The 23,336-nt window shown below is 44.5% G+C and overlaps 1 protein-coding gene across 1 annotated transcript in view; it reads left to right on the plus strand.

Moving 5' to 3' along the window:
* Nucleotides 1-23,336, plus strand: part of LOC112239256 (integrin alpha-V-like) — a 72,045-nt gene that overhangs the window by 27,463 nt on the left and 21,246 nt on the right. Inside the window, exons 7-16 of the mRNA XM_042306771.1 lie at nucleotides 1,757-1,879; nucleotides 2,229-2,273; nucleotides 3,792-3,835; nucleotides 5,914-5,970; nucleotides 12,516-12,568; nucleotides 15,579-15,784; nucleotides 18,172-18,363; nucleotides 19,826-19,871; nucleotides 20,542-20,649; nucleotides 21,624-21,679. Coding sequence (XP_042162705.1) covers nucleotides 1,757-1,879; nucleotides 2,229-2,273; nucleotides 3,792-3,835; nucleotides 5,914-5,970; nucleotides 12,516-12,568; nucleotides 15,579-15,784; nucleotides 18,172-18,363; nucleotides 19,826-19,871; nucleotides 20,542-20,649; nucleotides 21,624-21,679 — 930 coding nt within the window. The remainder of the gene's footprint in view (nucleotides 1-1,756; nucleotides 1,880-2,228; nucleotides 2,274-3,791; nucleotides 3,836-5,913; nucleotides 5,971-12,515; nucleotides 12,569-15,578; nucleotides 15,785-18,171; nucleotides 18,364-19,825; nucleotides 19,872-20,541; nucleotides 20,650-21,623; nucleotides 21,680-23,336) is intronic.

Consider the following 23,336-nt stretch of genomic DNA (forward strand, 5'->3'; position numbering starts at 1 on the left):
CAGCATTTGTGGGTTTGATTACAGGCTCAAAATGGCCAGAAACAAAGACCTTTCTTCTGAAACCCATCAGTCTATTCTTGTTCTGAGAAATGAAGGCTATTCCATGTGAGAAATTCCCAAAAACTGTAGATCTCGTACAGCGATGTGTACTACTCCCTTCACAGAACAGCGCAAACTGGCTCTAACCAGAATAGAAAGAGGAGTGGGATGCCCCGGTGCACACCTGAGCAAGAGGACAAGTACATTAGAGTGTCAAGTTTGAGAAACAGACACCTCACAAGTCCTCAACTGGCAGCTTCATTAAATAGTACCCGCAAAACACCAGGGAGAGAACACTGAACAACAGTACAAGGCTGATGTCAATAACTAAACAAAATGAAACAATGCTTGATAGTCCCAAGCTCTCAAATATTCTAATGAACTGATAACTGAGATGGACATGTCGACATAGCAGGAAGATCTGAATGCCTTGAACGAAGATGTTCACCAACCAATCAGGGCCTTGATGGGCTGGGCAACAGTAACAAGATGTGATGTGGATCACCAATCAGGGCCTTGATGGGCTGGGCAACAGTTACAGTGGTTCACCAATCAGGACCTTGATGGGCTGGGCCACAGTAACAGTGGTTCACCAATCAGGACCTTGATGGGCTGGGCAACAGTTAACAGTGGTTGACCAATCAGGGCCTAGATGGGCTGGGCCACAGTAACAGTGGTTCACCAATCAGGACCTTGATGGACTGGGCAACAGTAGCAGTGGTTGACCAATCAGAGCCTTGATGGACTGGGCCACAGTAACAAGATGTGATGTGGATCAGTGGTTGACCAATCAGAGCCTTGATGGGCTGGGCCACAGTAACAAGATGTGATGTGGATCAGTGGTTGACCAATCAGAGCCTTGATGGGCTGAGCCACAGTAACAGTGGTTGACCAATCAGAGCCTTGATGGGCTGGGCCACAGGAACAAGATGCGATGTGGATCAGTGGGAACAAGATGTTTTCTCTAGGACCATCAGGTGACGTCCTGACAACTGGACACAGGAATGTTCTAGCAATGTGTCTATAACAGTAATATCTTATGTTTTGAGAACAAAGCAGCCATGTTCTCTGTATGTTTGGTGGGACATTGATGGAATTTTCTCCTAACCCTCAGGAAACTGGACACAGGAATGTTCTAGCAACAGTCCCACGAAATGTCTAGGACAATATCTTGTACTCTGAGAACATGGGAACCGTGTAACATTACAAAAACATTCTCTCTCCCTTGAATTGGTTTCTTAATTCTGTGACAGATTCTGTGACCCAGGGAACATGTTGAGATGTTGTTTTTCTTTGGGTGTGCTGCTCGTTGCAACATCCTGTTGTGAGTCAAAGGAGCAAATACAGCCCCTTTTTTAAAGCTGTCAAAGTTGTTCGTAACGGGGCGGCTCATTGGCTGCTGCTATGCTGGGTAGGCACTGAGTGAATTTGATTAGGGAGGGGTGGAATTTAAAAACGGTCAACATTTGTATGGGTGCCATGCCAGTCTGCAACTCAATAGTAGAAGGTGTTCCTAATGTTTTGTGCACTCAGTGTATATTAGATTCTCTTTCACCTTGAAGCATTTTTTGTGAAAAATGTAAGCAGAAGCACAATTTAGACCAAGACAAATTAGGCTACACAAACCCTCTCTCACCCCCTGACCCTTACTAACATTTTGTCATTATTAAGGAGTAGAAGCCCTGATAAGGTGATACGCTGTATGTTATTTCCACAGGTCAGCTGATAAGTGATGATATCTCTGAGATCATCACCAGGTTCAATAGACAATACTACACTCCTTACAGTAACCAGCTGACCACTAAGTCTGCCAGCGCTCAGTACGATGACAGCTATTTAGGTAAGTCCTGTAGTCCTGAGTCCCAAACGGCCCTCTATTCCCTCTGTAGTGCCCTACTGTTGACCAGGGCCCGTAGGGTGATAGAGTGCCATGTGGGACATATTCATTTTGCTTACTTTGATTAGCATGTTCTCAAGTGGTGTTGAAGCTCTTGTTTTGGCTCTGTGAGAGGCTCATAACTATCGTTAAAGAATTGAATGAGCTCTTAGGGTTTTGTGGCAGAGGATTTAGCAATGTTGTTAAACTGTGCATGGTCTGTTGTTGTAGAATGTAGTACCTCAACGATACTCTACTCTGCTGGCACCATGTCTTCTGTCTAATTTGGTATTGATTTGATGTTTACTTCCAGGTTATTCTGTGACTGTCGGTGACTTCAATGCTGATGGAGAAGATGGTAAGTTTAGGCCATCAAACTGTTCCCATCTACTGATGTCTCTTCTGTCTCCATCAACACTCCTTCCTCTGTTTAGTACTGCGTATACATGGCCTTTCACCTACTCATGTTATTTTGTCACTTGTACAAGTGGGATGCTCCATACTGTAATCTCTGGGTTTGGTGCAGTAATGTGTTGTGGAATGTCTTAGTTCTGTGCTTGATACTTAATGTTCCAGAATGCAACAGCTCAATGGTGATCTCATTCTAACATTCTATATAGAACAGTTCAATGGTGATCTAGTTTTAACATTCTATATAGAACAGTTCAATGGTGATCTCATTCTAACATTCTATATAGTTCAGTTTAATGCTGATCTTTTTTTAACATTCTATATAGAACAGTTCAATGGTGATCTCGTTTAAAATTCTATATAGAACAGTTCAATGGTGATCTAGTTTTGGTGATCTAGTTTTAACATTATATATAGAACAGTTCAATGGTGATCTAGTTTTAACATTCTATATAGAACAGTTCAATGGTGATCTAGTTTTAACATTCTATATAGAACAGTTCAATGGTGATCTCATTCTAACATTCTATATAGAACAGTTCAATGGTGATCTCATTCTAACATTCTATATAGAACAGTTCAATGGTGATCTCATTCTAACATTCTATATAGAACAGTTCAATGGTGATCTCATTCTAACATTCTATATAGAACAGTTCAATGGTGATCTAGTTTTAACATTCTATATAGTTCAGTTTAATGCTGATCTTTTTCTAACATTCTATATAGAACAGTTCAATGGTGATCTAGTTTAAAATTCTATATAGAACAGTTCAATGGTGATCTAGTTTTGGTGATCTAGTTTTAACATTATATATAGAACAGTTCAATGGTGATCTAGTTTTAACATTCTATATAGAACAGTTCAATGGTGATCTAGTTTTAACATTCTATATAGAACAGTTCAATGGTGATCTAGTTTTAACATTCTATATAGAACAGTTCAATGGTGATCTCATTCTAACATTCTATATAGAACAGTTCAATGGTGATCTCATTCTAACATTCTATATAGAACAGTTCAATGGTGATCTCATTCTAACATTCTATATAGAACAGTTCAATGGTGATCTAGTTTTAACATTCTATATAGTTCAGTTCAATGGTGATCTATTTTTAACATTCTATATAGAACAGTTCAATGGTGATCTATTTTTAACATTCTATATAGAACAGTTCAATGGTGATCTCGTTTTAACATTCTATATAGAACAGTTCAATGGTGATCTCATTCTAACATTCTATATAGAACAGTTCAATGGTGATCTCATTCTAACATTCTATATAGAACAGTTCAATGGTGATCTAGTTTTAACATTCTATATAGAACAGTTCAATGGTGATCTAGTTTTAACATTCTATATAGAACAGTTCAATGGTGATCTAGTTTTAACATTCTATATAGAACAGTTCAATGGTGATCTAGTTGTAACATTATTTCTGTGATTTCTGTTGTGTTGTACAGATTACATTACCGGGGTACCCAGGGGAGACAAAGCTCTGGGCTATGTAAGTATTATGAGCTTATATATACAAGCAGAATTGTGTATAAAAACAATTACTTAGCTTTCATTTAATCTTGGTTAACCCAAGATTCTACGTAGTCTGTCAATGAGAGATTAACCTTTATTTACAGTGCATTCGGAAAGTATTCAGACCCCTTCACTTTTTCCACATTTTGTTGTGTTTTATTCTAAAATGGTTTAAGTAAAAAAAAAAATCTTCAATCTATGCTCAATACCCCAATGATCATACTTGAGATGTTTGTACAACTGGACTGGGGTCCACCTGTGGTAAATTCAATTGATTGGACATGATTTGGAAAGGCACACGCCTGTCTATATAAGGTCCCACAGTTGACAGTGCATGTCAGAGCAAAAACCAAGCCTTGAGGTCGAGGGAATTGTCCGTAGAGCTTCGAGACAGGATTGTGTTGAGACACAGATCTGGGGAAGGGGACCAGCATTGAAGGACCCCAAGAAGGACCCCAAGAACAGTGGCCTCCATCATTCTTAAATGGGAGAAGTTTGGAACCACAAAGACTCTTCCTAGAGCTGGCTACCCAGCCAAACTGATCAATCGGGGGAGAAGGGCCTTGGTCAGGGAGGTGACCAAGAACCTGATAATCACCTTGACAGAGCTCCAGAGTTCCTCTGTGGAAATGGGAGAACCTTCCAGAAGGACAACCATCTCTGCAGCACTCCACCAATTAGGCCTTTATGATAGAGTGGCCAGATGGAAGCCACTCCTCAGTAGAATGCACATGACAGCCCGCTTGGCATCTAAAGACTCTCAGACCATGAGAAACAAGATTTAACTCTTGGGCTGAAATACCAAGCGTCACATCTGGAGGAAACCTGGCACCATCCCTACGGTGAAGCATGGTGGTGGCAGCGTCATGCTGTGGGGATGTTTTTCAGTGGCAGGGACTGGGAGACTAGTCAGGATGGGGGGAAAGATGAACGGAGCAAAGTACAGAGAGATCCTTGATGAAAAACTGCTCTAGAGCGCTAAGGACCCAGCCTGGAGTGAAGGTTCACCTTCCAACAGGACAACAACCTTAATCACACAGCTAAGACAACGCAGGAGTGGCTTCGGGACAAGTCTCTGAATGTCCTTGACTGGCCCAGCCAGAACCCAGACTTGAACCCGATCGAACATCTCTGGAGAGACCCGAAAATAGCTGTGCAGCGACGCTCCCCATCCAACCTGACAGAGCTTGAGAGGATCTGCAGAGAAGAATGGGAGAAACTCCCCAAATACAGCTGTGCCAAGCTTGTAGCGTCATACCCAAGAAGACTCGAGGCTGTAATCACTGCCCAAGGATGCTTCAAACAAACTACTGAGTAAAGGGTCTGAATACTTATGTAAATGTGATATTTCTGTTATTTTTTAAATAATTTTTAAAATTATATACATTTGCTACAAAGTGAAGGGGTCTGGATGCTGTTAAAGAGGTCAACGTACCGTGAGGGAAGAACAAGGTCTCCATTGGCGCACAATCAAAAACTCAGATTTTACAATGTGGATATTCATCATATTCGTCATGATTTTTTGTGTTCTAACAGGCCCACAATGTGGTTACTAAAATCCGAATTTAGATCTATTTCGCTGTTTTCACTGACTAATATTTAGAAATGGTTATTTTCAGTTTATAAAATAATATCTGCTAAACGCTAACTTCTGTTCGTATCAGCTGGTAGCATAGCTAGCCATATAGAAATCAGTGGTGGTACTTGAAGCCATTTTGAAATATAAGTTGATTAGTGACGATGACATAATCATGTGTCGGGGTTGACATCCATACAAGCATTACACTCTGATGTTTACCCCAAATAGTGTTAAATACACATTTAAACAATAGCTTAAATGTAGGCACATTTTTAAAGGGGGGGGGGTGGCGTGACATTGCCATGGCATTTCCATTGTTTTGGTCAGTTCAATTTATCTCTTTACTGCATCTGTGCTGTGTGTGCTATAGACAACTATTATTGCCATGGCTAAAACACACAGACTATATCAACTAGGCTAACTATTATTATGTCAGTGGGTGAAAACCGAGTCAGTTATGTTGTCTTGCCATGTAGGTGAACATCTTCAATGGGAGGAACATGCAGTCCGTCCTGAACTTCACAGGAACACAGGTACGGTATGAGATGGTAGTGGTTTTACATGAAACTGTGTGTGCGTGCATGTGTGTGCGTGCATGTGTGTGCGTGCATGTGCGTGCGTGCATGTGTGTGCGTGCATGTGCGTGCGTGCATACCGACTCTGAGCCAGCAGGATGAAAGGAATGTTGACATAATTAATATGATTTGTTTTGAGGGTTCCTCTTGAAATCTCCGTTACGGTCCACACAGAGACAGGGAGTACGTGACGGTCCACACAGAGACAGGGAGTCTGTTACGGTCCACACAGAGACAGGGAGTCTGTTATGGTCCACACAGAGACAGGGAGTCTGTTATGGTCCACACAGAGACAGGGAGTCTGTTACGGTCCACACAGAGACAGGGAGTCTGTTACGGTCCACACAGAGACAGGGAGTACGTCCACGGTCCACACAGAGACAGGGAGTCTGTTACGGTCCACACAGAGACAGGGAGTCTGTTATGGTCCACACAGAGACAGGGAGTACTGTCACGGTCCACACAGAGACAGGGAGTACGTCACGGTCCACACAGAGACAGGGGGAGTCTGTTATGGTCCACACAGAGACAGGGAGTCTGTTACGGTCCACACAGAGACAGGGAGTCTGTTACAGTCCACACAGAGACAGGGAGTACGTCACGGTCCACACAGAGACAGGGAGTACGTCACGGTCCACACAGAGACAGGGAGTCTGTTACAGTCCACACAGAGACAGGGAGTACGTCACGGTCCACACAGAGACAGGGAGTACGTCACGGTCCACACAGAGACAGGGAGTCTGTTACGGTCCACACAGAGACAGCGAGTCTGTTACGGTCCACACAGAGACAGGGAGTCTGTTACGGTCCACACAGAGACAGGGAGTCTGTTACAGTCCACACAGAGACAGGGAGTCTGTTATGGTCCACACAGAGACAGGGAGTCTGTTATGGTCCACACAGAGACAGGGAGTCTGTTACGGTCCACACAGAGACAGGGAGTCTGTTACGGTCCACACAGAGACAGCACCGTATTGGTCTCTGTAGTAAACCTTATTCAGCACCGTGTTTGTCTCTGTAGTAAACCTTATTCAGCACCGTGTTGGTCTCTGTAGTAAACCTTATTCAGCACCGTGTTTGTCTCTGTAGTAAACCTTATTCAGCACCGTGTTGGTCTCTGTAGTAAACCTTATTCAGCACCGTGTTGGTCTCTGTAGTAAACCTTATTCAGCACCGTGTTTGTCTCTGTAGTAAACCTTATTCAGCACCGTGTTTGTCTCTGTAGTAAACCTTATTCAGCACCGTGTTGGTCTCTGTAGTAAACCTTATTCAGCACCGTGTTGGTCTCTGTAGTAAACCTTATTCAGCACCGTGTTTGTCTCTGTAGTAAACCTTATTCAGCACCGTGTTTGTCTCTGTAGTAAACCTTATTCAGCACCGTGTTTGTCTCTGTAGTAAACCTTATTCAGCACCGTGTTGGTCTCTGTAGTAAACCTTATTCAGCACCGTGTTGGTCTCTGTAGTAAACCTTATTCAGCACCGTGTTGGTCTCTGTAGTAAACCTTATTCAGCACCGTGTTGGTCTCTGTAGTAAACCTTATTCAGCACCGTGTTGGTCTCTGTAGTAAACCTTATTCAGCACCGTGTTGGTCTCTGTAGTAAACCTTATTCAGCACCGTGTTGGTCTCTGTAGTAAACCTTATTCAGCACCGTGTTGGTCTCTGTAGTAAACCTTATTCAGCACCGTGTTGGTCTCTGTAGTAAACCTTATTCAGCACCGTGTTGGTCTCTGTAGTAAACCTTATTCAGCACCGTGTTGGTCTCTGTAGTAAACCTTATTCAGCACCGTGTTTGTCTCTGTAGTAAACCTTATTCAGCACCGTGTTTGTCTCTGTAGTAAACCTTATTCAGCACCGTGTTGGTCTCTGTAGTAAACCTTATTCAGCACCGTGTTGGTCTCTGTAGTAAACCTTATTCAGCACCGTGTTTGTCTCTGTAGTAAACCTTATTCAGCACCGTGTTTGTCTCTGTAGTAAACCTTATTCAGCACCGTGTTTGTCTCTGTAGTAAACCTTATTCAGCACCGTGTTGGTCTCTGTAGTAAACCTTATTCAGCACCGTGTTGGTCTCTGTAGTAAACCTTATTCAGCACCGTGTTGGTCTCTGTAGTAAACCTTATTCAGCACCGTGTTGGTCTCTGTAGTAAACCTTATTCAGCACCGTGTTGGTCTCTGTAGTAAACCTTATTCAGCACCGTGTTGGTCTCTGTAGTAAACCTTATTCAGCACCGTGTTGGTCTCTGTAGTAAACCTTATTCAGCACCGTGTTGGTCTCTGTAGTAAACCTTATTCAGCACCGTGTTGGTCTCTGTAGTAAACCTTATTCAGCACCGTGTTGGTCTCTGTAGTAAACCTTATTCAGCACCGTGTTGGTCTCTGTAGTAAACCTTATTCAGCACCGTGTTGGTCTCTGTAGTAAACCTTATTCAGCACCGTGTTGGTCTCTGTAGTAAACCTTATTCAGCACCGTGTTGGTCTCTGTGGTAAACCTTATTCAGCACCGTGTTGGTCTCTGTAGTAAACCTTATTCAGCACCGTGTTGGTCTCTGTAGTAAACCTTATTCAGCACCGTGTTGGTCTCTGTAGTAAACCTTATTCAGCACCGTGTTTGTCTCTGTAGTAAACCTTATTCAGCACCGTGTTGGTCTCTGTAGTAAACCTTATTCAGCACCGTGTTGGTCTCTGTGGTAAACCTTATTCAGCACCGTGTTGGTCTCTGTAGTAAACCTTATTCAGCACCGTGTTGGTCTCTGTAGTAAACCTTATTCAGCACCGTGTTGGTCTCTGTAGTAAACCTTATTCAGCACCGTGTTGGTCTCTGTAGTAAACCTTATTCAGCACCGTGTTGGTCTCTGTAGTAAACCTTATTCAGCACCGTGTTGGTCTCTGTAGTAAACCTTATTCAGCACCGTGTTGGTCTCTGTAGTAAACCTTATTCAGCACCGTGTTGGTCTCTGTAGTAAACCTTATTCAGCACCGTGTTTGTCTCTGTAGTAAACCTTATTCAGCACCGTGTTTGTCTCTGTAGTAAACCTTATTCAGCACCGTGTTTGTCTCTGTAGTAAACCTTATTCAGCACCGTGTTGGTCTCTGTAGTAAACCTTATTCAGCACCGTGTTGGTCTCTGTAGTAAACCTTATTCAGCACCGTGTTTGTCTCTGTAGTAAACCTTATTCAGCACCGTGTTGGTCTCTGTAGTAAACCTTATTCAGCACCGTGTTGGTCTCTGTAGTAAACCTTATTCAGCACCGTGTTTGTCTCTGTAGTAAACCTTATTCAGCACCGTGTTGGTCTCTGTAGTAAACCTTATTCAGCACCGTGTTGGTCTCTGTAGTAAACCTTATTCAGCACCGTGTTGGTCTCTGTAGTAAACCTTATTCAGCACCGTGTTTGTCTCTGTAGTAAACCTTATTCAGCACCGTGTTTGTCTCTGTAGTAAACCTTATTCAGCACCGTGTTTGTCTCTGTAGTAAACCTTATTCAGCACCGTGTTGGTCTCTGTAGTAAACCTTATTCAGCACCGTGTTGGTCTCTGTAGTAAACCTTATTCAGCACCGTGTTGGTCTCTGTAGTAAACCTTATTCAGCACCGTGTTGGTCTCTGTAGTAAACCTTATTCAGCACCGTGTTGGTCTCTGTAGTAAACCTTATTCAGCACCGTGTTGGTCTCTGTAGTAAACCTTATTCAGCACCGTGTTGGTCTCTGTAGTAAACCTTATTCAGCACCGTGTTGGTCTCTGTAGTAAACCTTATTCAGCACCGTGTTGGTCTCTGTAGTAAACCTTATTCAGCACCGTGTTGGTCTCTGTAGTAAACCTTATTCAGCACCGTGTTGGTCTCTGTAGTAAACCTTATTCAGCACCGTGTTTGTCTCTGTAGTAAACCTTATTCAGCACCGTGTTTGTCTCTGTAGTAAACCTTATTCAGCACCGTGTTGGTCTCTGTAGTAAACCTTATTCAGCACCGTGTTGGTCTCTGTAGTAAACCTTATTCAGCACCGTGTTTGGTCTCTGTAGTAAACCTTATTCAGCACCGTGTTTGTCTCTGTAGTAAACCTTATTCAGCACCGTGTTTGTCTCTGTAGTAAACCTTATTCAGCACCGTGTTGGTCTCTGTAGTAAACCTTATTCAGCACCGTGTTGGTCTCTGTAGTAAACCTTATTCAGCACCGTGTTGGTCTCTGTAGTAAACCTTATTCAGCACCGTGTTGGTCTCTGTAGTAAACCTTATTCAGCACCGTGTTGGTCTCTGTAGTAAACCTTATTCAGCACCGTGTTGGTCTCTGTAGTAAACCTTATTCAGCACCGTGTTGGTCTCTGTAGTAAACCTTATTCAGCACCGTGTTGGTCTCTGTAGTAAACCTTATTCAGCACCGTGTTGGTCTCTGTAGTAAACCTTATTCAGCACCGTGTTGGTCTCTGTAGTAAACCTTATTCAGCACCGTGTTGGTCTCTGTAGTAAACCTTATTCAGCACCGTGTTGGTCTCTGTAGTAAACCTTATTCAGCACCGTGTTGGTCTCTGTAGTAAACCTTATTCAGCACCGTGTTGGTCTCTGTGGTAAACCTTATTCAGCACCGTGTTGGTCTCTGTAGTAAACCTTATTCAGCACCGTGTTGGTCTCTGTAGTAAACCTTATTCAGCACCGTGTTGGTCTCTGTAGTAAACCTTATTCAGCACCGTGTTTGTCTCTGTAGTAAACCTTATTCAGCACCGTGTTGGTCTCTGTAGTAAACCTTATTCAGCACCGTGTTGGTCTCTGTGGTAAACCTTATTCAGCACCGTGTTGGTCTCTGTAGTAAACCTTATTCAGCACCGTGTTGGTCTCTGTAGTAAACCTTATTCAGCACCGTGTTGGTCTCTGTAGTAAACCTTATTCAGCACCGTGTTGGTCTCTGTAGTAAACCTTATTCAGCACCGTGTTGGTCTCTGTAGTAAACCTTATTCAGCACCGTGTTGGTCTCTGTAGTAAACCTTATTCAGCACCGTGTTGGTCTCTGTAGTAAACCTTATTCAGCACCGTGTTTGTCTCTGTAGTAAACCTTATTCAGCACCGTGTTGGTCTCTGTAGTAAACCTTATTCAGCACCGTGTTTGTCTCTGTAGTAAACCTTATTCAGCACCGTGTTGGTCTCTGTAGTAAACCTTATTCAGCACCGTGTTGGTCTCTGTAGTAAACCTTATTCAGCACCGTGTTGGTCTCTGTAGTAAACCTTATTCAGCACCGTGTTGGTCTCTGTAGTAAACCTTATTCAGCACCGTGTTGGTCTCTGTAGTAAACCTTATTCAGCACCGTGTTTGTCTCTGTAGTAAACCTTATTCAGCACCGTGTTGGTCTCTGTAGTAAACCTTATTCAGCACCGTGTTGGTCTCTGTAGTAAACCTTATTCAGCACCGTGTTGGTCTCTGTAGTAAACCTTATTCAGCACCGTGTTGGTCTCTGTAGTAAACCTTATTCAGCACCGTGTTGGTCTCTGTAGTAAACCTTATTCAGCACCGTGTTGGTCTCTGTAGTAAACCTTATTCAGCACCGTGTTGGTCTCTGTAGTAAACCTTATTCAGCACCGTGTTGGTCTCTGTAGTAAACCTTATTCAGCACCGTGTTTGTCTCTGTAGTAAACCTTATTCAGCACCGTGTTGGTCTCTGTAGTAAACCTTATTCAGCACCGTGTTTGTCTCTGTAGTAAACCTTATTCAGCACCGTGTTGGTCTCTGTAGTAAACCTTATTCAGCACCGTGTTGGTCTCTGTAGTAAACCTTATTCAGCACCGTGTTGGTCTCTGTAGTAAACCTTATTCAGCACCGTGTTGGTCTCTGTAGTAAACCTTATTCAGCACCGTGTTGGTCTCTGTAGTAAACCTTATTCAGCACCGTGTTGGTCTCTGTAGTAAACCTTATTCAGCACCGTGTTGGTCTCTGTGGTAAACCTTATTCAGCACCGTGTTTGTCTCTGTAGTAAACCTTATTCAGCACCGTGTTGGTCTCTGTAGTAAACCTTATTCAGCACCGTGTTGGTCTCTGTAGTAAACCTTATTCAGCACCGTGTTGGTCTCTGTAGTAAACCTTATTCAGCACCGTGTTGGTCTCTGTAGTAAACCTTATTCAGCACCGTGTTGGTCTCTGTAGTAAACCTTATTCAGCACCGTGTTGGTCTCTGTAGTAAACCTTATTCAGCACCGTGTTGGTCTCTGTAGTAAACCTTATTCAGCACCGTGTTGGTCTCTGTAGTAAACCTTATTCAGCACCGTGTTGGTCTCTGTAGTAAACCTTATTCAGCACCGTGTTTGTCTCTGTAGTAAACCTTATTCAGCACCGTGTTGGTCTCTGTAGTAAACCTTATTCAGCACCGTGTTGGTCTCTGTAGTAAACCTTATTCAGCACCGTGTTGGTCTCTGTAGTAAACCTTATTCAGCACCGTGTTGGTCTCTGTAGTAAACCTTATTCAGCACCGTGTTGGTCTCTGTGGGGTGATGGTTAAACACATTGTATTTCTCCCTGTCTCCTCAGATGGCTGCCTACTTCGGCCATTCTGTGGCAGCGACCGACATCAATAACGATGGGTAAGTAATGATGGGTACACTGACTGCCATGTCCCAAAGGTCACCCTAATCCCTTATATAGTGCACTACATAGGGCAGAGCCCTATTGACCCTGGTGAAAGTAGTGCGCTACATAGGGCAGAGCCCTATTGAACCTGGTGAAAGTAGTGCACTATGTTGCGCGGAGCCCTATGGACCCCGGTGAAAAGTAGTGCACTACATAGGGCATAGGTTACCATTTGGGACTTGGGCTCTATCTTAGTAGGTTGTGGTGCAAAAGGACAACAAGTGTTTTATATTGGACAAGTTCAGGTAGTTTTTTTTATTTGTTGTGTTTGTTTTCTTGGTGTTTTAGTCAACACGGCGTTGCTCCTGGAGCATGTTTGCTAATGGTATAAATAGAGGGCCTGACTTTATACAAACTAAAACTCTATCAGCTCAAGGCGATAGATGTTCTCATCCTGTAGCAGAGCTCGCTAATTAATCTCTAGATGAAGACGCAGTCGTGACCGTATATGGGTAATGACACATCCTCTCCAGACTCCTGACTGTTTTCAGAAGCAGTTGAATATCTTGGCAAAAAAAAAATTGTAGTTTATTTCAGAAGTTCTCAAACCTTTTTTTTTTTTTGTGTGCCCTTTTGGGACCCCTTTTGGGATAGCAAATTCAGAACACAACTTGAGTGGTATTCAAATAGAATACAAGGAGTTTTACTATGAGTTCAGCAATGTATGGCTGGATGAAACAAGTCCCGGGCTCTGGAAAGGGACATTTTAAAGGCCTGCCTCTCAGCATGGGAGATTAACATGCAGTTTTCAAGCTAATTTCCTGCAATTTTACACAGTTTGTCATGGGGCTGATTTTGTGTTGTTGTTGCAGCTTTAAAGCTAATATCCTGCCACACATTTTGCCAGAAAAAAAGCTTAAATTACAGTGTATTTATGTCAAAAATATATCAAACAAAAAGTTTTGGGTGGAAAACAAGTAGTATTGAGTCAAAAAATGTATAATTGGTGGATACCAATATCCCTGTGAGCCCCCCAGGCACACGTTACCCAGGAACAAAAACATGTATAGGCAAATAATATTATATTGTATTGTTTTACACCCTCTGAACATATTCCACAGATCCCTTGGGTTTGACCATATGTTTCATATGGTGTCGTACCCCACTTTGAGAACCCCTGGGTTATATCATTTACAGCGGGTAATAGATCACTTTAACATTAGGGAATATTGTGTGTAGGTCAGGGCCATTAAACCCAAAATAAATTGTAACAGAACGAAGGGTTGGTTTCCTGAGCATAGACTAAAACCTTACTCCTGGACTACAATGAGGATCTCCATTGAACATGTTTCTGAATCTACAGTGAAACCAAGCCAATTATTATTATTATTTTTAACATTTAGGGACTCAAAAGTAATTGGACAAACTAACATAAGCATAAATTAAATTATGAATTTTGATACTTGGTTGCAAATCCTTTGCAGTCGATGACTGCCTGAAGCTGTGTTTCTTCCCTGGTGATGCTCTGCCAGGCCTTTACGGCAGCGGCCTTTAGTTCTTGCTTGTTCTTGTGGCGTTTTGCCTTCAGCAAAGCGAAATGCACAATTGGATTCAGGTCAGGTGATTGACTTGGCCGTTGCAGAACATTCCACTAATAATAATATTAGTTTGCTTTCGCAGTATTGCTTCGGGTCATTGTTCATCTGCACTGTGAAGCATCGTCCAAAAGGTTTTGAAGCATTTGGCTGAATCTGAGCAAATAATAACCACTTCAGAATTCATCTTCATCTTCTTCAGCTTCTTCAGCTTCTGTCAACAGCCACATCCTCACTAAATACAAGGGAACCAGTTTCATTGACAGCCATACATGCCCACGCCATAACACCACCTCCCGAGTGGCACAGCGGTTCTAAGGCCCTGCATCTCAGTGCTAGAGGCATCACTACAGACCGTGGTTCGATTCCAGGCTGTATCACAACCGGCCGTGTTTGGGAGTCCCATAGGGCGGCGCACAATTTGCCCCAACGTCGTCCGCGTTTTGCCAGTGGTAGGCCGTCATTGTAAATAATAATTTGTTCTTAACTGACTTGCCTAGTTAAATAAAGATTTAAATTAAATCATTAAAAAAAGAAAACCTCCACCGTGACTCACAGATGAGGTGGTTCCTTCCGTTCTCCATACTCTTCCCATCATTCTGGTACAAGTCGATCTTCATCTCATCTGTCCATAGGATGTTATTCCAGAACTGTACAGGCTTTTTTTTTAGATTGTTGTTTGGGTACAAACTCTAATCTGGCGTTCCTGTTTTTGAGACTTACCAGTGGTTTACATCTTGTGGTAAACCATCTGTATTTACTCTGGTGAAGTGGGCTCTTGACTGACACAGATACTCCTGCCTCCTGGAGGGTGTTATTGATCTGGACCACTGTCGTGAAAAGGGGTTTTTATTCACCAGGGAAATAATGATTCTGTCATCCACCCTGGTCTTCCGGGCCTTTTGGTGTTCTTGAGCTCACCAGTGCGTTCTGTCTTTTTAGGAATGTACCAAATAGTTGATTTGGCCACACCTCAAGTTTTTCTTTTTACTATCGTTCTGATGTTGTTTTTTTAAAGATTTGTCAGCCTAATGATTGCTTCACTGGCAGTGACAGCGCTTTTGACTTCATTTTGAGGGTTAACAGCAACGGATTCCAAATGCCACACTTCAAATCATCTCCTTTTATCTGCTTACCTGTAAATGAACTAATGAGGGAATAACACACCTGGCCATGGAGCAGCTGAGCAGACAATTGTCCAATACTTTTGGTCCCTTAACAATGGGGGGGGCACATATAAAAAAGTGCTGTAATTCCTGCACCGTTCACCCGATTTGGATGTAAATACCCCCAAATTAAAGCTGAAAGTCTGCACTTTCAACTCCTATTCATGATTTAACTTCAACTCCAATATGCTGTGATAGACAGCTAAAATAATAATAACTTGGTCAATGACCAAATATTTATGGACCTGACTGTCTCTCCTCAGGCTGGTGGATCTGTTTGTAGGGGCCCCTCTGTTCATGGACCGTGGTAGTGATGGGAAGCTGAGGGAGGTGGGCCAGGTGTCTGTGTTCCTGGGGAAAGGAGGCTTCTCCTTCAACACACCCATCACACTGAGTGGGACAGAGATCTACTCACGCTTCGGCAGTTCTATCGCCACACTGGGGGACCTGGATATGGATGGCTTCAACGGTATGTATGAGTTCTCAACAGTATGTATGAGGTTTTAACGGTATGTATGAGTTCTCAACGGCATGTATGAGATTTTAACGGTATGTATGAGGTCTTAACGGTATGTATGAGGTTTTAACAGTATGTATGAGTTCTCAACGGTATGTCTGAGGCCTTAATGGTATGTATGAGGTCTTAATGGTATGTATGAGTTCTCAACGGTATGTATGAGGCCTCAACGGTATGTATGAGGCCTCAACGGTATGTATGAGGCCTTAACGGTGTGTATGAGGCCTTAACGGTGTGTATGAGGCCTTAACGGTGTGTATGAGGCCTTAACGGTGTGTATGAGGCCTTAACAGTATGTCTGAGGCCTTAACGGTATGAGGCCTTAACGGTATGTATGAGGCCCTAATGGTATGAGTCCTTAACGTTATGTATGAGGCCTTAACAGTATGTATGAGGCCTTAACAGTATGTATGAGTCCTTAACGGTATGAGTCCTTAACGGTATGAGTCCTTAACGGTATGTATGAGGCCTTAACGGTGTGTATGAGGCCTTAACGGTGTGTATGAGGCCTTAACAGTATGTCTGAGGCCTTAACGGTATGAGGCCTTAACGGTATGTATGAGGCCTTAATGGTATGAGTCCTTAACGTTATGTATGAGTCCTTAACAGTATGAGTCTTTACCGTTATGCGTCCTTAACGGTATGTATGAGGCCTCAACGGTATGTATGAGGCCTCAACGGTATGTATGAGGCCTTAACGGTATGTATGAGGCCTTAACGGTATGTATGAGGCCTTAACAGTATGTCTGAGGCTTCAACTGTATGAGTCCTTAACAGTATGAGTCCTTAACGTTATGAGTCCTTAATGCTATGTATGAGGCCTCAACGGTATGTATGAGGCCTCAACGGTATGTATGAGGCCTTAACGGTATGTATGAGGCCTTAACGGTATGTATGAGGCCTTAACGGTATGTATGAGGCCTTAACGGTGTGTATGAGGCCTTAACAGTATGAGTCCTTAACGGTATGTATGAGTCCTTAACGGTATGAGTCCTTAACGGTATGAGTCCTTAACGGTATGTATGAGTCCTTAACGGTATGTATGAGTCCTTAACGGTATGTATGAGTCCTTAACGGTATGTATGAGGCCTTAACGGTATGTATGAGTCCTTAACGGTATGTATGAGGCCTTAACGGTATGTATGAGGCCTTAACGGTATGTATGAGTCCTTAACGGTATGTATGAGGCCTTAACGGTGTGTATGAGGCCTTAACAGTATGTCTGAGGCCTTAACGGTATGAGGCCTTAACAGTATGTATGAGTCCTTAACGGTATGTATGAGTCCTTAATGGTATGTATGAGTCCTTAACGGTATGAGTCCTTAACGGTGTGTATGAGGCCTTAACGGTATGTATGAGGCCTTAACGGTATGTATGAGGCCTTAACGGTATGTATGAGTCCTTAACGGTATGTATGAGGCCTTAACAGTATGTATGAGTCCTTAACGGTATGTATGAGTCCTTAACGGTATGTATGAGGCCTTAACAGTATGTATGAGTCCTTAACGGTATGTATGAGTCCTTAACATGTATGTATGAGCCTTAACAGTATGTATGAGGCCTTAACGGTTAACGGTATGTATGAGGCCTTAACGTATGTATGAGGCCTTAACGGTATGTATGAGGCCTTAACGGTATGTATGAGTCCTTAACGGTATGTATGAGTCCTTAACGGTATGTATGAGTCCTTAACGGTATGTATGAGTCCTTAATGGTATGTATGAGGCCTTAACGGTATGTATGAGGCCTTAACGGTATGTATGAGTCCTTAATGGAATGTATGAGTCCTTAACGGTATGTATGAGGCCTTAACGGTATGTATGAAGCCTTAACAGTATGAGTCTTTCACGTTATGAGTCTTTAACAGTATGTATGAGGCCTTAACGTTATGTATGAGTCCTTAATGGTATGTATGAGGCCTTAACGGTATGTATGAGGCCTTAACGGTATGTATGAGTCCTTAATGGAATGTATGAGTCCTTAACGGTATGTATGAGGCCTTAACGGTATGTATGAGGCCTTAACGGTATGTATGAAGCCTTAACAGTATGAGTCTTTCACGTTATGAGTCTTTAACGGTATGTATGAGGCCTCAACGGTATAAGGCAACTACAGGTGCCTGGTTCTTTAGCAAAATAACAGAAACTTTACGAAAGTTCACAGGTTGTTTAATAGAAATCCCGGTTGGACAACTCCTGGATTCAGGAGGAAAGAAGCCTGTCGCCCAACTGGGAATGCTCCGAACAGAATTTCTGGCCCCTTTAAGCTTTGTGGCTTTTTGGGGGAAAGGGTTAAGGGTTGTTGATGATCTTCCTTCCTGTAATGTTTCTCTGTTCCAGACATTGCCATAGCTGCACCCTACGGCGGGCCGAAGCACAGGGGCCTAGTGTACATCCACAATGGGAGGGCTGCAGGGCCTGACCCAGTGCCTTCTCAGGTCCTAGAGGGGAGGTGGGCCTCCTCTTACATGCCCCCCAGCTTTGGATACTCCCTGCACGGAGCCACCGATATTGACCAGAATGGATACCCAGGTATTTTGAGACTAGAATGGATACCCAGGTAGTTTGACACTAGAATGTATACCCAGGTAGTTTGACACTAGAATGTATACCCAGGTAGTTTTAGACTAGAATGGATACCCAGGTAGTTTGATACTAGAATGGATACCCAGGTAGTTTGATACTAGAATGGATACCCAGATAGTTTGATACTAGAATGGATACCCAGGTAGTTTGATACTAGAATGGATACCCAGGTAGTTTGATACTAGAATGGGTAACCAGGTAGTTTGATACTAGAATGGGTAACCAGGTAGTTTGATACTAGAATGGATACCGAGGATTCCTTACGGGAGGTTGGAGTGTCGTAGAAAAATCGTAAATGAGTCCAGCTCTGCTAGTTTTTTCCTGGGTTTATGGTTCCTGAATGCTTACGGATTGTTGCTTGGTAAACCTGCTGTCATTATACTGATGTGTAATCATCCCCTCTCCCTTCTCTACCTCTCTCTCCCCCTCCCTCCCCTCCCTCTTCTCTACCCCCCTCTCTACCTCTCCCCCTCTCTACCCCCCTCTCTACCTCTCCCCCTCTCTCTACCTCTCTCCCCCTCTCCCTTCTCTACCTCTCTCCCCCCCTCTCTCCCTTCTCTACCTCTCTCCCCCCTCTCTACCTCTCCCCCTCTACCTCTCTCCCCCTCTCTACCTCCCCCCTCTACCTCCCCCTCTCTCCCCCTCCCCCTCTCTACCCCCTCTACCTCCCCCTCTCCTCTCCCCCCTCTCCCCCCCCCCTACCTCTCCCCCCTCTCTACCCCCTCTCTCTCCCCCTCCCCCCCCCTCTCTCCCCCCCCCCTTCTCTATCCCCCTTCTCTACCCCCCTCCCCCTTCTCTCTCTCCCCCTCTCCTTCTCTACCTCTCTCCTCCCCCTTCTCTACCTCTCTCTCCCCCCCTTCTCTACCTCTCTCCCCCTTCTCTACCTCTCTCTCCCCCTTCTCTACCTCTCTCTCCCCCTCTCCCTTCTCTACCTCCACCTCCCCCTTCTCTACCTCTCTCTCCCCTTCTCTCCCCCTTCTCTACCTCTCTCCCCCCTCTCTACCCCCCTTCTCTCTACCCCCCTCTCTCCTCTCCCCCCCTTCTCCCTCTCTCTCCCCCTTCTCTACCTCTCTCCCCCTTCTCTACCTCTCTCTCCCCCTTCCCCTCTCTTCTCTACCTCTCTCTCCCCCTCCCTTCTCTACCTCTCTCTCCCCCTTCTCTACCTCTCTACCCCCTCCCTTCTCTACCTCTCCCCCCCTTCTCTACCTCTCTCTCCCCCTCCCTTCTCTACCTCCACCTCCCCCTTCTCTACCTCTCTCCCCCCCCTTCTCTAACTCCCCCCCCTCCCCTCTACCTCCCCCTCCCCCTTCTCTACCTCCCCCTCCCCCTCTCCCCCCTTCTCTACCCCTCCCCCCCTCCCCTCCCCCTCTCTACCTCCCCCTCTCTCCCCTCTCCCCCTCCACCACAGACTTAATAGTGGGTGTATTTGGTGCAGACAAAGCAGTTCTATACAGGTACAGTAGTGCTGTGGTTTCCTTTGATGTTCCACATGCCTTCAATGTACTGTTCTTCATGATCCATCCCACCTAAACCATGTTTCTGTTTCAGTTAAAGTATCCCACATGATTTATATGCAATTAGTGGCACATTTAAGCCTTTAATAGCTGTTTCTCATTTAAAAAGTGAATGTGTTTGGTGAACAAAGTCCACATTAAGCCTTAATAGCGTACATATTATACAGGCGTTCCACAACACAGACATATACAGTATAGATTTGACATGCAATACTGAACAACTCCTAAAGGATCAACTGGTGAATTGATCCGATAGCAAAGCTCTGTTGTTGTAGTCGTGACCGATGGCCTCTGGATAGCAACGCTAACCCACGTATAGATGAGTGAGTTTCTCTCCCGCTGGCTGACTGGCTGTGAGAGCAGAGACCTGTGCTGCTAGAGGACTTCCAACAAACACCAGATTGCTCTCTTTTTATTGAAAAGCTTTTACCAACGCTCCTCCCTGTACGGGGTTCAGAGTGTTGACCGGTCACTGGTGAGGTCTGACCTCAACACGATGAGATCTTAGTCTCTATTGAAGCTCTCTGATGTGGACTTGAGGCACCCCCCCCCCGTGCACACTGTTCTGTATATGACATGTAAGCTTGACCTCTGACCCCCACCCCCCCAGGGCCCGGCCCGTCATCAGTGTTAACGCCTCCCTGGACATCAGCCCTCAGATCCTCAACCCAGAGGAAAGGAGCTGCAAGCTGCCTGACAGTGACACTAAAGTGTCCTGGTGAGTAATATAATTAGATAATATAATTAGATTTTCACTTTTTAAATAGATATTGATGTCTGTGTGTGATGATATGGTCCATATCAGGGGTTGCATTGAGGAGCCAAAATGTTATGAACAGTGTTTGGGGGGGTGTCTTCATTGAAGACCGCGATTTTTGGACTGTCAGACAGACTTCCTCTCTGGTAACGTCCTGTCTAACTGTCAGACAGACAGACTTCCTCTCTGATAACATCCTGTCTAACTGTCAGACAGACTTCCTCTCTGATAACGTCCTGTCTAACTGTCAGACAGACTTCCTCTCTGGTAACATCCTGTCTAACTGTCAGACAGACTTCCTCTCTGGTAACATCCTGTCTAACTGACAGACAGACTTCCTCTCTGATAACATCCTGTCTAACTGTCAGACAGACTTCCTCTCTGGTAACATCCTGTCTAACTGTCAGACAGACTTCCTCTCTGATAACATCCTGTCTAACTGTCAGACAGACTTCCTCTCTGGTAACATCCTGTCTAACTGTCAGACAGACTTCCTCTCTGGTAACATCCTGTCTAACTGTCAGACAGACTTCCTCTCTGGTAACGTCCTGTCTAACTGTCAGACAGACTTCCTCTCTGGTAACGTCCTGTCTAACTGTCAGACAGACAGACTTCCTCTCTGGTAACGTTCCTGTCTAACTGTCAGACAGACAGACTTCCTCTCTGGTAACATCCTGTCTAACTGTCAGACAGACTTCCTCTCTGGTAACATCCTGTCTAACTGTCAGACAGACTTCCTCTCTGGTAACATCCTGTCTAACTGTCAGACAGACTTCCTCTCTGGTAACGTCCTGTCTAACTGTCAGACAGACAGAGCTGATGTTGGAAACATACAACATGTTTATCTAGCTACCGTTCGGTGTTAGAGAACACTATGGCCTTTGCTTTAGAGTTCAATCTGATTCGTTTTTGGTCATATCTTGTTCTCCCCTCAGTTTCAAAGTGAAGTACTGTCTTAAAGCGAGTGGAAGAGGTGCACCAGATTCACTGAGTAAGTATCTGAAGGACATCTACTACTAGTACTCTACGCTACGTTGGCGCCCTACGGGGCTCTGCTACTCAACGAATGCTACTCGGAGATATAGTGTTACAGCACAGCGTTTGCTTCTTCCCTGTCGACAAGCTGTTCTCTCAGAGAAACTCCTGTTAGATCGCAAAACACAGCTGTCTGTCCCTCTACTTCTCTGAAATAGTGCCTATGTCCCCAAAAGACGCCCTTATTCCCTACATTGTGCACTACTTTTTGGACCAGAGCCCTGTGGAACCTGGTCAAAAGTAGTGCACTGTAACGGGATTAGGATGCCATGTAGGATGCATGGAGTAGGTATAGCGCCACATCTCGCCTCCTGAGTCTCTGTAGAGACATCATGTCTGGCTGTTACCCAGCCTGTTACCCACGCTGTTACCCAGCCTGTTACCCAGGCTGTTAGATCATAGCTTCAGGCTAGCAGTTCAGCCTGTTAGATCATAGCTTCAGGCTAGCAGTTCAGCCTGTTAGATCATAGCTTCAGGCTAGCAGTTCAGCCTGTTAGATCATAGCTTCAGGCTAGCAGTGCTTCCTGTTAGATCATAGCTTCAGGCTAGCAGTTCAGCCTGTTAGATCATAGCTTCAGGCTAGCCCTGCGGCCTGTTAGATCATAGCTTCAGGCTAGCCCTGCGGCCTGTTAGATCATAGCTTCAGGCTAGCCCTGAGGCCTGTTAGATCATAGCTTCAGGCTAGCAGTGCTTCCTGTTAGATCATAGCTTCAGGCTAGCCCTGCGGCCTGTTAGATCATAGCTTCAGGCTAGCCCTGAGGCCTGTTAGATCATAGCTTCAGGCTAGCAGTGCTTCCTGTTATATCATAGCTTCAGGCTAGCCCTGCGGCCTGTTAGATCATAGCTTCAGGCTAGCCCTGAGGCCTGTTAGATCAAAGCTTCAGGCTAGCAGTGCTTCCTGTTATATCATAGTTTCAGGCTAGCCCTGCGGCCTGTTAGATCATAGCTTCAGGCTAGCCCTGAGGCCTGTTAGATCATAGCTTCAGGCTAGCAGTGCTTCCTGTTAGATCATAGCTTCAGGCTAACAGTGTGGCCTGTTAGATCATAGCTTCAGGCTAGCAGTGCGGCCTGTTAGGTCATAGCTTCAGGCTAGCAGTGCGGCCTGTTAGGTCATAGCTTCAGGCTAGCAGTGCGGCCTGTTAGATCATAGCTTCAGGCTAGCAGTGCGGCCTGTTAGATCATAGCTTCAGGCTAGCAGTGCGGCCTGTTAGATCATAGCTTCAGGCTAGCAGTTCGGCCTATTAGATCATAGCTTCAGGCTAGCAGTTCAGCCTGTTAGATCATAGCTTCAGGCTAGGAGTGTGGCCTGTTAGGTCATAGCTTCAGGCTAGCAGTGTGGCCTGTTAGGTCATAGCTTCAGGCTAGGAGTGTGGCCTGTTAGGTCATAGCTTCAGGCTAGCAGTGCAGCCTGTTAGAGACTCCGGGGAAGTGGATAAAGGGCCTCATTGCCAACATCCCAAAGTATCCCTTTAACTAAAAGCTACCCTGATTATCTGCATTGATCCTTTTGGCACAAACGTTTTTGACTCATCACATACGCTGCTGCTAGTGTTTATTATCTATCCTGTTTCCTCGTCACTTTATTCCTAGTTATATGTGCATATCTACCATAA

The sequence above is a fragment of the Oncorhynchus tshawytscha genome, linkage group LG26 (genome assembly GCF_018296145.1).
Source record: "Oncorhynchus tshawytscha isolate Ot180627B linkage group LG26, Otsh_v2.0, whole genome shotgun sequence".
Classification (NCBI taxonomy): Eukaryota; Metazoa; Chordata; class Actinopteri; order Salmoniformes; family Salmonidae; genus Oncorhynchus; species Oncorhynchus tshawytscha.